This window comes from Tasmannia lanceolata, unplaced genomic scaffold (genome assembly GCF_043159265.1).
Source record: "Tasmannia lanceolata isolate RefF3 unplaced genomic scaffold, GAP_Taslan_0.1 ptg000020l, whole genome shotgun sequence".
In the NCBI taxonomy this organism is placed as follows: domain Eukaryota; kingdom Viridiplantae; phylum Streptophyta; class Magnoliopsida; order Canellales; family Winteraceae; genus Tasmannia; species Tasmannia lanceolata.
Window position 1 is genome coordinate 2,576,507 of NW_027518697.1, and position 18,391 is coordinate 2,594,897.

General features: G+C 39.4%; 2 protein-coding genes across 2 annotated transcripts; both read right to left on the bottom strand.

Annotated features, from left to right (window-relative positions):
- Window positions 1-6,004: 6,004 nt before the first annotated feature.
- Window positions 6,005-7,634, bottom strand: PPR336 (pentatricopeptide repeat 336). The gene has a single exon (XM_077364082.1). It carries the CDS (start codon window positions 7,396-7,398, stop codon window positions 6,208-6,210), a length of 1,191 nt encoding a protein of 396 aa, XP_077220197.1. The 5' UTR covers window positions 7,399-7,634; the 3' UTR covers window positions 6,005-6,207.
- Window positions 7,635-10,303: 2,669 nt separating this feature from the next.
- LOC143854323 (fatty acid desaturase 4, chloroplastic-like) lies at window positions 10,304-11,418 on the bottom strand. The gene has a single exon (XM_077364208.1). It carries the CDS (start codon window positions 11,333-11,335, stop codon window positions 10,433-10,435), a length of 903 nt encoding a protein of 300 aa, XP_077220323.1. The 5' UTR covers window positions 11,336-11,418; the 3' UTR covers window positions 10,304-10,432.
- Window positions 11,419-18,391: the final 6,973 nt, after the last annotated feature.

An 18,391-nucleotide genomic window follows, 5' to 3' on the forward strand; every position in this document is an offset into this window, starting at 1 on the left:
GGATTAAGAGGGAAATCATTTGATTATGCTTAATTTAACCCCTGTTCGTCTCAGATTGTGACAACCGATGGTGAGGGCCCCAACCGATTATTTGCAATATTATGGATTCCCTTAAAAATCTGTTTTTGATACAGATCGGTCAAACACTCCTCACTGTCTGGCTACCAATGCACATTGATCTAATCATGGCTTTCTGTTTTATCACTTCTTTTAATCGATTAGGATCCGCTCATAGTAGTGTGGCAAATCCCTATGAGTCTGTTGAGTGTTGACAATTCTCACGTTGCATGTTACAACTCACACCTCTCTAACAACCTGCTGTCAGTCAATAAAAGTTTTTAAAAATGATGGAAGAATACAAATATCAAAGGCAAGGGAGTGAAAATCCCAGCCCCCAAACTGCCAAAAAGTGCTCCTGTTTCATCATAAGTACTTTAACATATTACACCATCCATTGGGTTTGAAAATTTTCGAGCTTTTGTCCTGATCCAAGGAGTGAAAACCACAGCATGTCAAAAGCACTTTCTTTGCATCAGTAGTTTATAATGCAATGATTTTTTAAGTGAAGGAACAAAACACTTATAGCATCAGCTAGAGTGAACTCTCTAAATCAAGGTTGGCCACAAGCATCCAGAGTCAAGATTTCAGCTCAACCCGGAGGCAGGATAAGCCAACGACCAAGCTCCAAGCATGGCCAGCAGAAAGATTTTCTTCTCTAAGTACATGTAAACGTTGTTTTGTTGCTAAATTCTGCAAAATTTTCTAATTCTGTCAATTGAAAATTACAAATGTTTTCATAGCTAACACCTGAACGGTTGCCAATCTATGACAATCAACTAGGTGAACAAATCTTTTTAGCACAGGATTTTGAAAGAAACCCCCACCTATGAAACTCATCTTTTTTGAATGGTGTCAAAGAGTATTTTCTGTGGAGATGTGATGGTGTTTGGAGGTGGGTTTGTGAGAGATGGTGGGTGAAGGTATCAAGGAAGAGAAAACTCCTCCAAGAAACCAAAACCCACATCACAAAACCGCACTATGATACCATCTTTCAACAAGAGAAATAGATGTAGGTCTTCATTAGGGGTGTAAACGGATCGAATTCGAATCGGATATGGCTATATCCGAATTCGATTACAATATACATTATCCGAATTCGGATTCGGATTCGAATTTGACGGATATTTAATATCTATTACCGAATTCATATCCGTCGGATATTTTTCGAATTCGAATATTATCCGTATCCGTTTATCCGGTAAATTCGAACATTTTATTGGAGCACTTTATCTTTCTTCTCCTTCTTACTCCTCGAATAAATTTTCTAAACCCTAAAACCAGACCTCTACCTTCTCTTCACAAAATTAACTCTCAAACCCTAAAATATAAGATATCCTCTTCTTCCTGTTAAAACAAAGGCAGGGAGTGGCGGTGGGGATGGATGATGGTGTTGGTAGTGGTCTTTGGGTTTTTTTTTTTTATGTATATGATGGAATGGGTTTGGGCTATTTTGAACAGGGGAAGTGGGAGTGCTGATTGTGGAAGATGAAGAGAAATGTGGATGGAGATGGGGATTGGGTTAGAGATAGAGGTGACTGGCGGTGATGTAGGTGGCTGTGAGAAGGTGGAGAGGGGCGGCGGTGGATTTTGGTGAGATTTGAGGCACCAAGGAATGCCGAAGATGGTGTCTCAACCTCCTCCTTTCTCCTCTCTCTTGCTTCTCCTTGCAAACCTTAGAAGTCCCCTCTTTTAATTGCATTTTGGGTTTTTATATAACCCTAAGTTGGAAAATTGATCTGAGCCATCCATTTACCATCAATGACTATGGCCTTTTTGCTCTAGAATTCTTTAGAAACTATGACATCTTCTTTCAATCATCATCATCCATTTGTCTCTTTCATCCTACAGCCCACATTTGTTGCTTCATAAAGAAGCCATGTCAAACTCCAAGAATGCCCTTAAAATGAGAGATTACTTCATTTCCTATGCAAAACACTTTTTGGTTTTTGTTTTTTTCTAAAAAAAAAATTCACTTTTCTTTTAAAAACAAAAGATAGTGTGTCATTACTAAAAATAAATATTAATGATATTATTAATAATAAATAAAAAGGATTTACTTCTCGGATTCGAATGTTAAACGGATCGGATATACCATTTGCCAAATTCGCATCCGCTAAGAGCCGGATATCTCATAAACGGATTCGGATAATATTCGCTTGAAACAGTTCCGGATAATATTTGCTTTAAATGGATTCGGATGCGGACGGTAATCGAATTTTCGAATATCCATTTACACCCCTAGTCTTCATTGATCGGGCACCCTGCAAAAAACCTGCTGATCTGTCAGAGCTAGGGTTTAATAAACAGCTCTGCCCATTGCAGCGAGGCCCCTTACCTATGAAACTTATCTTCTATACTGAGATTTCAACCTAACCCAATGTTGCTAAATGCATTCATAGAATTAAAAAGTTCAGAAGCATGTCATTTGTCTCCACATAGTGAATTAAGGCTTTGTTTCTTTTGACGTAAAACAGGCATAAAACCAATTTTACACCCATTTTTGCGTGAAAAATGGTCGTAAGATTTTTTCAAAGAGAAAAAAATGGTCGTAAGATTTGTTTTGCATCCATTTTATGTCAAAAGAAATGGATCATAATGAATGGGTTAGGGCGGAGGTGAACATAGAACTGATAAACTGCAATGTGGTTAATGGAGTGGGAGGATACAGGCATGAATGTTCAGGCTCTGGTTTCTCCATAGTGCATTTATGGATGTTAGTGGTGAAGATGGAAGTCATTTTTTAAATGAAGTGGGAGGATGCAGTGGTAGGATGCAAGCATAGATGTTCAGGCTCTGGTTCAGCTGAAGTCCAACTACAATTGAGTGAAGATCATGAAATTAAATCAACTGGCAAGCTAGAGGAGGAGCCATGGTTTTAAATTTCCACCGAAATTCAAAATTTCGAGTCCCGGTCAACCTCGAAACCAAAATTGGGGATACCCGAAATGTTACATTATTTCGACCAAATTTTGGAAGAATTTTCATCCGAAATTTAAGGAAATTCAACAGAAATCTCCATTTTTTTAATTGTTTGATATTTACCCGAAATTTCGAGTATGGCATAAAATATTAATTTTAATGGCTTCGTCGGATTTTGGCCGGTTTCGGTGAGGACTGAAACGCATTCCGAAACTGAAATTTGAAAGAGATGAGCTAAATGAACAACAACCACAAGCCAAGAGTTATGAATACAAGATTATAATTCAAATGTTAGTAGATAGTTGAAAGATGCTTAAAGACAGTAGCTTGGTGAAAAACAAGTAGAATTGTCACCTGGATTCAATGATAAAGGTTGGAGAGTGTGGGTTCAGATTATGGGGAGCAGGTACTTCAATTCCAGGTTAGAGCATGCAATCCAGATACAGAAATTCTTCCAAAGAGGCCACTAAAATGGTATTTATTTGCAAATAAAAATTATTTTAATTTTATCTTATTTACAAATAAGATATTAAGGTCTCTTGGGAAGGCATTAAAAGTATCATTTCTAAAACTAGTACATCATTATTTGCAAATAATCATATTTAACTTAAAACCGTTTGCATATAAGATTTCATGCGACTAAGTTTTAAAGGAATCCTAAGAAGCTCTTAAACACCTGTCAATCAATTATATATAAAAAAATACAAAGAATACTGTCGGAAGGCAAATGAAATGGCATAACTCTAGCAATGCACAAATGAATGAATTTTGCAACCCAGTCCAGCCATAAAAGACTAGTGATGACATTTCTACATAGGTAAAAAACCATAGCCATGTCAAAAGCACTTTCTTTGCAGCAGTAGCTCCCAACGCAATTTTTTTCAGGTGAAGGAACAAATCAGCATCAGCTAGGGTGAACTCTAAATGAAATAGGGGCCAATGCAATTTAACATTGTTTTGTTGCTAAATTCTGCAAAATTTTCTAATTCTGTCAACATTTGCAAATAAAACAACAACAAATGTATTCATAGCAAACACCAGAACAGTTGCCTATCTGTGACAATCAACTAGGAAAACAAATCTTTTTAGCATAGGGGTTTGAAAGACACACCGACCTATGAAAATCATTTTTTTAATGGCGTCAAAGAGTATTTTGTGTGGAGATGTGATGGTATTTGGAGGCGGGTTTGTGAGAGACGGTGAGCGAAGGGATCAAGGGAGAGAAATCTCCTCCAAGAAACCAAAACCCACGACACAAAACCGTACTATGAGACCATCTTTCAACAAAAGAAATAGATGTTGGGCTTCATTGACCGGGCACCCTGCAACCTGCTGGTATTTCAGAGCTAGGGTTTTATAAACAGCTCTGCCCATTGCAACGAGGCCCTTACCTATGAAACTTATCTTCTATACTGAAATTTCAATCTAACCCAGTACTGCTAAATGCATTCATAGAACTAAAAAGTCCGGAGGCATAACATTTGTCTCCATATAGTGAATTAAGGCTTTGTTTCTTTTGACGTAAAATGGGCATAAAACAAAATTTACACCCATTTTTAAATGAAAAAATGGTAGTAAAATTTGTTTTATACCCATTTTACATCGAAAGAAACAGATACTTATGGATGGATTAGGGCGGAGGAGAACATAGAACACATAGAATGCAAAGTTCTCAATGGAGTGGGAAGATACAGTCATACAGCAAAGGATGTTCAGGCTCTGGTTTCTCCATACAGTGCATTAATGTATGTTAGGGACGAAGATAGAATTCACAGAATGCAAAGTACTCAATGAAGTGGGAGGATGCAAGCATAGATGTTCAGGCACTGGTTCAGCTGAAGTCCAATAACAATTGAGTGAAGGTCATGAGATTAAATCAATTGGCACGCTAGAGGAGCTAAACAAACAACAACCACAAGCCAAGAGTTATGAATAGAATATAATAGTTGAAATTTTGCTAGATTGGGCAAACATGGTAAGAGGACAGTAGCTTTGTGAAACACGAGTGTACAATTGTCACCTAAATTCAATGATAAAGTTCGGAGATAGTGAGTTCAGATGATGAGGAACAGATACTCCAATTCCACATTAGAGCATGGAATCCAGATGCAGAAATTCTTCCACTGGTTTAGGGCCTCTTTGGACGCCACCAAAAATGGTATTTATTGGCAAAAAAGATTATTTTAATTTTATCTTAACTGCAAATAGGATATTAGGGTCTCTTGGGAAGGCATTAACTGTATCATTTATAAAACTATTATACCATTATCTGAAAATAATCATATTTAACTTCAAACTATTTGCATATGAGATTATATGAAAATAAGTTTCGAAGGTATCTGAAGATGCTCTTAAATACCTCTCAATTAAATAAAAAATACAACGAATATTGTCGGAAGGCAAATGAAATAGCAAAAATCTAGCAATGCACAAATGAATGAATTTTGCAACCCAGTCCAGCCATAAGACTAGTGATGACATTTCTACATGGGCTCAAGTCTCTAATAGTTCACATATAGAAGTTATCAAAAAGAAAGAAAGCACAGAAACAATAGTAGACAGCAGAGAATACCTCTAACGGTACAAATACAGCTTTCAGTTTTTAGTACCACTTACCAAGCAATTACTTAAAAAGGTATCATTCAAAAATAATTACTTAAATAGGTTATCACTTATACTGCCTTCTTGGGCATCATCTTTGCAAGTAAAACAATGTATGTCTTTGATTCTACTCTCTTGAAGTTGAAACGCAATGATTATCAAACTTAAATCTTTGATATTACTAATGTTAGAGAATTGTGAACATGCATATCCTTTAAAACAGTATCCTTTCACATTGAGAAAGCACTTGGATAGTAATCAAACAGAAAAAATAGAAATTTGAGCATAAACAGTACTGTCATATGAAACTTTGACTACATTATAAATGAAGAAGACAAGCCAACTGACCTAAACCCAGCATTTTAAGTTAGTACCCTTTGCTACAGAATACATACGCTAAACAGAAAGTAGAAAGAGTCCATAATCAAGATAATATTTCCATGTTATAAGCTGATGCAAGAGGGAAAAAAGTTAATATAATAGAAGTTTCTCAAGAACTCTCATTTATCCTACAAAATTTTCAAAGCAATTCTGGCAGTTCCAATGCAACAATAAGCTACATTTCATTGCAAACCTGTGCGGTGATTCAATTTCCTGATCATGACTAATCAGAAAAAACTTGCGAGTTTATTGAGGGAAACCTTCCTCCACTTCCTTCCACATATCAGCCTTGCTTGGAAACTTCTCCTTTATTTTCCCAACAATCTCCCGAGCCTCTTCAACCTTTGAACTGCTCACAAGCCCATCCACGAGCGCTTTCATAGTCGAAAAGTTTGGAAACCAATCTTTTGCCATACTATCCTTACACACCCGCAGCGCAGCATCAAAATCCCCACCTTGGCAAAGGTAGTAAATAAGAGCAAAGTAGCACTTACTATCATGAACAATACGCCTCGTACCCATATCATCAAAAAGCCTCTTCGCTTCTTCCAAATTCCCCTCCTTACAAAACCCATAAATCAGATGATAATACGTCACTGAATTCGGCTTCATACCCCTCGACAACATTCCTTCAAACAATGCCTTACCTTCAACCGATTTCTCCGCTTTACAAAGACTCTGAATCCTAACATTATAAGTACTAACACCCACATTACAATCCTTCTTTTTCATCAATTCTAAAACCTTACCAACCTCATCATATTTCTCTTCTTTATATAAACCAGCAATCAACATATTATACGAACTCACATTCGGTTCGCACTTTTTTCGTTCCATCTCATTCAAAATCGCGTAAACAGATAACGAAGAACCCGAATCACAAAAAGACTTAATTACAGTATTATAAGTATCAAGATCAGGCGAAATACTATAAACTTTCGGGAATTCACGAAAAATACTACTCACCTCAGCATGTTTCTTCGCAAGAACACAAGCATAGAGAAGCCCATTTAGGGATTTGGTAGTACGGGGAATGCTTAAATCATCCATTTGTTTGAAAGTTCTGATTGAGTGATCGAGCATTCCTGCGCGTCCGTAGAGAATGATTGCCTTTGTGAGGAAATGCTCTGTTTTGAGATCAGGACGGGATTTGAGCTCTTCGAGGAAAGAGCGAATGGATTCGAAGGATTTGGATTCGGATAGTTTGGTGATTGCAATGGATAGTGAGATTTTGTCGAGGTTTGATTCGGCGGGAGTGAGGGAGGCGGCGCGGCAGATTTCGAGGATTTTGTCGGGGTTTTGCTCGGATTTTAGGAGGGAAAGAGCGGTACGGGATTTCTGTTTACTGGTGAGGGGAGTGGTTGAGTCTTGGGTTAGGATTGAGGAGAAATGGCGGGGGAAAAGAGAGCAGATTCGGATGCGAGTTAAGGAAGCCATGGGAGTTTTTTAAGGGTTGTGGGGCGTTTTTTTTTTGTTGGTAGAGAAGATTGGGTAATGAAAGAGAGGGTTTTGAAGAGGTGTGTTTGGGTTAGGGTTTTAGAGAGAGAGAGAGAGAGAGAGAGAGAGAGAGAGAGATTATTGTTTCAGGTTCTGAATAAAAGCCATGGTAGCAAGTAGAGTTTTGGGTGGGTTCTCGAGAGAGAGGATTTTAGGGTTTTGGGTAGAGAGAGACTCTACACTCGTGAAGAAATAGGGTCGAGGATGGGGGCTTTTGAGATGGACCCTAGCAAATCTGATTATGGGGATAATAACCGTTAGATCAATGGTAACTAATACATTGGGTCCACAGGACATTTATGTGATTGGGACCATTGATCTAGTGACCCAGCTGGTTGATAGCATGTCACAATATTGATTCTATAGACTTACCCAGACCCGCGGGTCCACCCGGCCCGCCCGTAATTTATGGGTCCGGGTCATTAAATTAGTGACCTGTTGAAATTTGACCCCGCCCGTACTCGTATCGTCAAAACTGACCGGGCTGGGTGGACCCACAGGTGCCAGCAAAAAACCCAAATGATCGAGATTCTATATGGATATTTCAATTTAGGTATTGGAATGTGCGGAAAACGTTAGATACATGCTTGTATAATAGGATAAGGATTATGATAAGTAAACATAGAAATATCTTTCATGCATTCATAACTCAAAACAACAACATATCTCCCCTTCTATTCTCTTCCCCACCAGAAAATATTTTTGGTAATGGTGAGAGAATGAAGCATGGGTCGACCCACCCAATTTGGATCCAACGAGTTGGAGCAGCGATGAGAGAGTTACGGAGGAAATTGACCCAATTTGGATCAGATCCACTAATGTGTATGTCATGATTTCATTAAGAAGGAAATTGATCCTTCTTTATGAGTATGTCATGATTTCATTAAGAATCAGATCGCCCGTCAAGAGTGTCCCTAGGTCCTACTATTGTTTTACATAATTAAAAATTTGTAGAAAGTTGGAATTGTCTATGTTTTTACCAATCAAATAGAACCATTCCTCTAAATACAAGGTAATATTATGAGTTGTCACGAATGAAAATATCACATAGGTGGTTAAAAAATCTTGGATAGGATAGAACGGAAGAAAATGATCCACGTAGAAGAACTCAACTAGAGCCAGATAGATTCCTTCCACATTCTTCATGAAATTTTTATAAGGATTCATTTAGCAGACCCCAACTAGTTTGGGACAAAGGCTTTGTTGAGTTGAGTTGAGTTGAGTTGTGGTCAAAATATCTCAATCAATTAACACACAATAGTGAGATATTTACCTTCTTTTTAACTATTTGCATCAGCATGAACATTATGATTAAACGTCATAGTTATTTCTGAGGGGAGCAAGTACACACTAATCTGAAGAAAAAAAAAAGGACTTTATGATGGCTAAATTTAGCAAGTAAACATTTTGAAACAACCAATTACTGCAAAAGCTTAAGCTGTTAGAGTTTGTGTTATTTAATCATCATTTATACTTCAACACTCCACTCCCCATGGCCTATCGTGAGGCAATAGCTATGAGCTATCATCCCATTTGAAACAACCAACTACTACAAAAGCTTAAGCTGTTAGAGGTGGTGTTATTTAATCTCATTCATACGTCAAGAAATTCAGATTACTTTCGATAATCAAAATTAGTTTAAATATTGAAGCACACATTTTGAAAAATAAAATAAAATGTCAAACTAACCTCCACATAATATACACCCATTTCATTGAGATTCTCTATGATGTCGTGAGATGAGAGTAAGAGTAATCTATGTTAAACACAAAGAGTTGTTACTTGCTAGCAGTCCATAGATCTGTTACATCCTAGAGATTCATGAGAATCTCTATTGAACCCGAAAAATTCTTTAGATTCTCTAGTAAACCTTAAAAAAGACTTAACAGAGAGAGAGAGAGAGCTTCAGTTAGACCTGGCAAACACGACCGGTGCCCGCGGGTCGACCCGACCCACCCGCAAATTTGCAATCACGGGTCTGAGTTTTAGTGACCCGTCAAAACTAACCCGCGGGTCACTTGGCTTTTTTAAGGGTGGTGATTTTGTTATGCTAATCTAGTTAGATGGCTTTTTTTTCTAATACAAAGGATGGTGATTTTGTCATGCTAATCTATTTTTTAAGGGTTTGATGCCTGAATAGGTTATGGCTAGCACCATAGGTTGATCCCAACCCTCCGATTTGAATGTTAGAGGGTTGATCACTTGATCCTAACCCTCTATAGATCGGAGGGTTAGGGTCAACCTAATGAAATGATTTTGGGGCAACACCTATTTAGCCTGTGGGCCATCTAATGGACGGTTTGGATCATCCCACGGTGCCGGCCATACCGCCTTCATCAAAATCCAGTAATAACATTTCCCAAAATAAACAACTGTTTGAATTTGCGGGTGACCCGCGCGTTGACCCGGCCCACCAGCGGGCCGCGCGGGTCACCTAAATTCTGAACTGCAAAAATGCGGGTCATTTCCTGACCCGCACCCGCATCACCCACGGGTTGACCCGGCCCGACCCACCCGTTTGCCAGGTCTAGCTTCAGTAACAAACTTATGCTTCACTGTTAATTGGCGTAGGGCCCCACATACTAATTCCAGGGTCCAAAATTAATTGCTCGGCGGGGCCAACGAGCGTAGGACCCCACATACTAATTCCTGGGTCCAATTGCTCGGGCCAATGACAGCTTCGGTGTTGTGCATTTTTTCTTTAAAAGCGTCCCTGGCATTTATCCCTGATTACGGTAATGATATATAAATGCACCCCTTTTTTAACCATGAACAGTTGAACACCCTCATCTAGTGATTTATGTCTATCGCAAAACTTCTTGCTTGTTTATTAAACAACTATATATAAAAAGCAAATTGAAAGTACTCTTTCCAATAATTAAATTATATAACAAGCAAATTGATCTGCTCGAGCAAAAATTATGTACAAATTCCACACTTTCAACCCCATCGATTCATCTCCATCATGTGTGATCTACGGCAGAGGTGCACTGGCTTCTTCAATCCAATCCAAATCGGGCTCACTCCACGAGCGAGGACGCACACCAAACCTAAAAAATATAACCATTTCCATAGCCTCAAAGAACCTCAACTTCCCCAAAAACTCATTCCAAACCCCACTAACTATACAATAATTGTTGTTATACGGTGGCCGATGGTGCGCGGCGTGCCTCGCACGTGAGATTAGCACCCCAACATCTTGTAATGCAACCACTAGCCGCGGCAATCGGCTCTTGGTGCCGTGGGCCCACGCATGAAATTGCTGGCTAAACATGATGCACCCCGAACACACCCCAACAAATGCGTGCACGGCCCCACCATCTAGCAGCAAATCCATCGGTAGAACCACGAAGGTTATTGGCCGTGCGATGGCATGGAGGTTATTAGCAAATTGGCGCCGTGTGATGATCCAAGGCCACTTGTGATGCCCTTGGAAAGCCTCGATCTGGGACCCGCACAAGGGGGTGGACCCATCACCATAATTGTCTATCCCCCAATGGTAGATACCAGTGCCGAGGTCCGCCATGATGTATCCGATCAAGCCGGCGAGTAAAGGTTCGAGCGAGATGTCTGACTCCATCGAAGCCGTGATTGACTTTGCCAGTGAAAAAAGGATCGAGGCGGACCCACTTGCAACCCATAAGCGTTGGGTCCATGTGGATTGCAATTTAGGGTCATCGGAATAGTGAGTGTTCGCAAGCACCGGTGATGTCCGAACGTACGGGTCGATCAACCTGATGGTTGGGTTTTGCCTACGTGTCGAGGTGGGAGTGGTTGATGAGATGGGAGATATATTGTGGAGGTGACGCGTGTGCAGATGCTTGGAAAGTCTCAAGGGACGCCATTGTTGGGGAAGGATAGGCATTGAGGATGGCATGGGTGACTAAGGGGTGTTGGGGGAGATGAATGCACCATATATAGAGTGGTGGTTGTAATTGTTGTGCTTGAAAGAGTAGAGGATTTTGTGGCTTAAGAAGAAAGTAAGGGGAAGATAGTAGTGTTGGTTTTGGCTACGTTTACGTGGGGCTGGGAACGTCGCTCGTGGTTCAAGTGACGGAAGTCATACGTTTGGTCTGAAGTGTTTTAGAAGGGAAAATGATATTTTCACCCCTTTGCAAGAATTTTCTAGAGAAGCTTGGAAAAGAAAATTATTTCTAAGATTTTCTATTCTTTCACACACACCCCAAAAAAGAAAAAAAAGAAAAAAAAAAGGGCCCTAAAAGCGACTCTCAGCACTTTCCACCCTATTTTGTTTTTTTTTTTTTTCAGTGATTTTTAAGAAAAAGAAAACAAAAGGTTGTGGAAATATCATTTGTAAGCACATAATTTGGAAGGGTCTCGTGGAAGTCGATCTCCCTCTACTTTCTAGCTGTTTTCTTTATCTTCCATGATGAGAAAGGGAAGGTTGTTGTTGCTCTCCCTCTCTCCCTCTCTCCCTCTCCACAGCTCCCCACAAGGTAGGACCCACTAATTTACATCTCATGGTATGATGGGTGGAGCCCAATAATTTGGGGCCCACCATTTTACACCACACATGTTTTGATGTGGTTAGCCCACCATCTCCACCAAGACCTAATTATTCATGGGATTGGGGGCCAACGCTTTACACCTTATGTTTTTTTTATTATGGGGTGGGGCCTATCATTTTGGCACTCAGGTTTGATTAGGCGGGGCCCACTAACCCCTGCATAGGGTGGGGCTATCATTCACTCCCCTGATGGGTGCCCAAACCTATGCATTAGAGCCCACAATTTCACACCCATTCCGTGGCATGGGCTTGGAATACCACTAAGGCAGTAATATATACTAACCAATTCGTTTATTTCCATTGTCATTTACTTTCTTTCCAAGAAAATTTTTTACTGGAAAACATTTTCTTTATACCTCATATTTTAATTTTGTAAGGTGGACCCATATTCTGTACCCAAGCATAGCATGGGTGGGGGCCACCATTTACACTTAGATCTAGTGGAGCCATCATCTCTATCAGGCACATGCATGCGGTGGAGGCCACTATTTTATACCGCACGCTATTATGGGGTGGGGCCCAACATTTTATAACCACCCCTGGTATGGGTGGGGCCCAACATTTTATAACCACCCCTGGTATGGGTGGGGCCCACCATTTTGCACCTCATGTTTTGATGTGGTGGACCCACCACTCCTCCCAAACCCATGCATAGGGTGGAGCCCACCATTTTACGCCTCATGTTATTGGTGGGATGGAGCCATTGTTTTACACCTCATGCTTTTATGGAGTGGGGCCTACCATTTTCCACCTCAGGTTTTGATGGAGTGGGGCCCACCACCTCTATCCAAACCTATGCATATGACGGAACCCATCATTTTGTCCCCAATGTTATTACGAGGGTGGGTCCACCTTCTCTTCGGCTCTACCCAAACCTATGCATTATGATGGGGCCCAGCCCACCATTAGCAGTTCACGAACCCATGCATGGACCTAGAATACTAGTTCAACTAAAATGTCAGCGTTACATTTTTGTGTTCATGGACCTACTAAATGGACGGGTTGGATACTGAAAGGCAAGATTTGAAGATATACCATGAATATTCCTTAGTATTTTGGAATATTCTCACTGCATCATACATATCAGAATGCGACATATTTGTTGTGTTTTATTTGGGCCAGAGGGGAACCAATAGAAAATACATTAAACGGACGCTTTGGATCAGTCAAAGGCCATGTTTGAAGATATCAGAAATATTCCTTAATAATAAGATCCGATGCAAAACATATTAAATTGATGGTTTGGATCTCTCAAACCCAAGTTTTGAAGGTTCTGATATGTTAAGAACATTACTTATTATTTTAGAATATTCTCTTACATATTGGAATAATATTGACACCGATATACCATGATATTAATGGCTCTCGCCTCTCGGGAGGGAGCTTCATTGCTATTTTCTACTTTGATTTGATCCTTTTTTAAATGGCAAATTTTATATTAAATAGAGGGAAAGCCTCAATACCACGAAGATCATCATGGAGGAAACAATCTGATTTGATCTTTTCTTTTTTCTTTTTCTTTTTCTCTTACCCTTTGGTTGTGTTTGATTCCATGCAGAAATTTGAGATAGATATAGCTTATAGATTTTAGAGGATTTAGTCATGGTATAACATAGTGACCACAATGATATTGCACATCTAACGAAAAACTAACTTTTAAGTACCCTAATCTATCACACTAATGATCAAACGATTTGACCTAGAATGACCTGATCTAATACACTATTATGTCCCATCAAATGTATGTGGATTAGAAATTGAGATACGTTTAATTAAAAAAAAATCCCAAAAATGTAATTAAAATCCACCAATTGATGCACATTGCAGCCAATGCATTTCTTCCGATGATAGTGACTGAAGCATATTTTTGTATTTCCGTTGAATATGGTCACTGATGTTGTTTGCCGAAGAAAATGTCGCTTACAAGATGAGTAGTGAAGAGCCTTAATGGGCTAGATGGAACTTGGGTCTCCAGAGCGAGTCTTCGTGGGTCAGTTTTGGATACCGAACCTCATGGAAAGTAGACACTATGAACCAGGCTTCAGCAGGCGAATGCAGTGGTCGATTTTGAGTACCGGTCCACATGACATCTTGAATGAATCTCTCAAGCGCGTACCTCAAGAACCGATGCACCTCAACCGAGTAGAGTGACTTTTTGAAGCACATACCTCAAGTTAAGGCATCTCAATTGAAAATAGACCGAAAAGAATGAATTTAAAAAGGAAGATAAATAAAAATTTATTCGAGAATTTGAAAGGAAGAGAGAAGAGATTTTGTAAAGAAGGGTGAAAAGCGACAATTAGTAACTAGAAAGGTTTCTGCAAATATCAATGACCTTGGGGACAACACAAAAAACTAATAAGATGCTATGATATCAAATTCTTTTGCGAATGTGCGGATATCAAGTGTGTGTGTGTGTGTGGGGGTGGGGGGGGGGGGGGGGGGGGGGGGGGGGTGATGGGATGTTTTCCCAATATTACAGGTTGGCAAAGCCTAGAAGGAAACATGGAAAATTGGAAATAGAATAGGTGCCACTATCAAATCTAGAGGGTGTTTCATTAAAGATAGAAGATGGGTGCTTGTAATAGTAAATGAGAGGTTATAATATGGAAGAAATTATATGATGAATGACCCTACAAACACGTACTCATCATCCTATCCTCGATATTTGATCCAGCCACAGCTCACTTCTTGAGAAGCTGTTGTGGGATCAAATATCAAGGGTGATGCTTTCATCGTACCATCTTTATGTGTTTGTATGCCCATTCATCTTATAATTTCTCATAATATGGATCAAGACAATAAAACCACGAAATGAAAATAAACGGGGTGTCATTGCCAATTTTTATGGTATATTGCTAAACTTCACATATAGGGGTCATGGGAATGCAAAATAAAGGATGCTAATTTCAACACTTTTCCTTCCATCCTTATCTGCTCGTTTGTCTACCCAAATGACAAAGAGACTCTCGCTTTTCTTTTTTTGATTTGCTACTACCCCTAAATTAAAAAATGAATCCCTTTATATATTTGCGTAGGAGCCCTTTCCCATTTTTTTTTTCCTCAGAAACTTAAGTAGTTGATCAAGTGACCAGAGCCAAGCGAAAGCGGCAGCAACAAGGGTAATGAATATCACACTGATGATCCCAGGATTAGATCTAGAAAGATCTGATCTAAGATACTAACATGTTCAACATATTGACAGATCTATTTTTCTCGTTTGTATTCGTATATTGTTTGGGGCTGCTCTGCCACAACCATAGTTAGCAAAACGTCATTCGCCAAAACAACGGGACGACCAAAATTCGAGTTTAACACGGTACGGGTTCAAGAAAACATAGTCAGAAAACGGAAACAAGAAAATGAGTTTAGAATTTTGTCATTTACAAAATATGGTAGGGGTAAAATTAGAAAGTTGGCCCAAAAAAATGTGTTTAAAACACATTTTAAACACGTTTAAAACGTTTGCCTAAAAAAACAAAGCTTTATTCGCTGTGAAAGTTTTAAACAGCACACCAATAAAATACGTTTTTTAACGAAGTTTTGCTAACTATGGCCACAACACCCCCGCACACACCCGCCCCCCCGAATGGTAAAGAATCTTATAAAAAAGGGGAAATCTCCAAGACCGAAGTGGTAAATACAAGAAAAGGTTCATCGAACAAAACATAAACATAGCTATACCTAAGAAAATGAAGAATCAAGGAGGAAGGAAATTTGTTAACTTACCAACTTCTCCTAAAGCTTAAACTGTTGGAGAAAGGCGCTATTTATCTTTTATACTTTAACACTCCCTCGCACGTGTGGTCTACTTAGCAAACATGTGGCACATGTAGTCCCACTTTAGGCCGACCATCGCATGTGAATTTTTGCTATCCGGGAGGTTTGAACTCGAGACCTTTGGCTCTGTTACCATGTTAACTTACCAACTTCTCCAAAAGCTTAAGCTGTTAGAGAAAGGCGCTATTTATCTTTTTTACTTTAACAAAATTGAACTGCGTACTCTAGCCGAGTTCTCTTAGCCCTAGCTCCCGCCAACTATTACTCAATCTCCTAATGTGCTGGAAGAAGTCGCGTTCCCTCTCAAACGATCTTAGATTTCTTCTATAGCATTAGCAAATCTCTAAGGATCCGGACTCATGTGGTCCATCCACCTATTCACATTCGAGTATTCTTCCATGACCAACCTATCTAGGTTTCCATTTTTAGTCAGCCCAACTTTTTAACATGGCAGTCACCTCCGCCTTATTGGAATTCTTAATTCCAATAGGACCAGAGAAAGCCCACTTTGTATGACACGGAGAATTTCTAAGGATTCATCCAATACTTGTTGGACCCGAGTTTCGTAAATTCAATCCATCAAAGTTGAGTTTTAGTTTTCCCAAATCCTACGGAGACCACTTCGGAACACGAACATCGATCCTCTCTGAACCCATGCATACCTCCCTTCAAAAATATATTAAGACACAGTTAGAGACATCCCTAAAGCATAGAAGAACTTGTGCCCATCCGCATGTCAAATATAATACCTTCATACATATGGAGCAGGGTCCTTGGGAGACACTCTTGAAAGTCTAATGGTTCCTTTCTTTCAAATCATCCACAACGTAGCAGCACAAATTTATCCTTTTTAAAAAAATATATAAAATCATCTCCTTTTTTTCAAAAAATTAGCAATTACTGTCTTTTAAAGGGATTCGAAAGGCATATTGCTTCTTCCAATTGTAAGGGGGCCATTTGTAATGGATTATATTTAAGGTGGCTCACCATTGTATGCTCAGTCTCAAAAGTATATAGTTGGTTTGAGGTCAAACAATATAAAAATGGTTAATTGGTAAAGATACATGTACTCGGTGTCTTGCTCAAGAAAGAGACCAAAGACCTAGTTGAAAAAATTCTCCGGGTAAATCCAATCCGATCGTGCACAAGAAAATGGAAAAGTAAAAATAAGAAGCAAACCACAAGACACACATTGAGATTTTACATGGTTCGGCCAAGATGCCTACATCCACGGATTAAAGTAGATTAACAAGAAACCCACAACTCTTCCCAACCAAGACCATACACACAAGAACAACCAAAGAAAAACCCAAGAGAAAGTCCGAGAAGAATGCCTCATCTTTATCCCTTTCTTTCTCTCCCTCTCTTGTTTGCTGCCACAACCACACGAGAAAAGCCTCTCGTTCTTAGATGCCTCTTGCCTCCCACACTTTTTGGTCGTGTGATTTGAGCCTACTTATATCTTGGGTTTTAGAAAAAAACTAAAAAACACAAGTTTCCGTTTTTACCTTTCCACAAAAAGGGAAACAAGGCAACTTTCCCAACACTAGTAACCCTTCTAAGTGGTGATTCAATGTAGAGACTAACAGTGGCATATGAGCACTTGAGTTCATATGGTTACGCTAAATCTCTAATTTGCGGATCTATACCTAGTATGCATTAGGAGGGATCTAATGCAGGAGCACCCCTTGGATTTACTATATTAGCCTGCATTGCTCCCTATTGTAGTTTTTTATTGCTTGTTTTATTCATTTATGCTACTTTCCAATGTTGTTTCCCCTTTATGCCGTGGGGTTGACTTTTGGCTTTCATGTTGTATCTATCTTTTTCTTTAATATATCTGGTAGGGGTCTGCCCTAGCTTGCTTATCAAATACAGTAGGAGCCCCCGGGGGGCTCGCCAAGGAAAGAAAAGGGGGGCAAAAATATCACTTGTTTTCATACATAATCCAGATTACAATCTTTTTCTCCATTAAGACCGCTTAAACAAAGGATTGTGACATAGAGCAAATCATGAACCAGCCTTCTTGAATAGAGAAAGACAAAAACAATACCTATTATAAACCAAGAGAACCCCTCATTTTCAACTGAAAAATCAGTGAGTGCTAATATCAATTCTAAAATATGGGATTCCATAGTAAGCTAATGATTGAAATGTTTTGATAAGTTTGGCTACGCTGGATGATCATTTTCGGCGATGCTTTTGCACTTTTTTATGTGGAGAATGAGAAAGGAGAAATATCATCTGGCATGTGGACCCTGGTATTGCCCTTTTTTTTTCTTAACAGACGTTAGGCCACCAATCTAATGGTTACAAATAGTCGATAATTGTGATATTGGACGGTTCAGATCATATTCGCCTAGGTTCATGTGGGTGGGCTCACTCACATGATGAGATGCAGTTCTGTAGGTGTTCTAATGAGACTTGGTTAGTGATTGGGCCCACCTATATTATGTAGTATAATTCAGTGGGCCCCAACATTAGCGTCATAGATTTACAGCCCTTCGATCAGCCAATACTGACCATTCGATTGGTGGCCTACAAATGAACGGTTAGAATGGCTAAATTATATACTGATGTCATGTATGTGGGCCCATCCATAAGATTAAAACCTGCAAAACACAG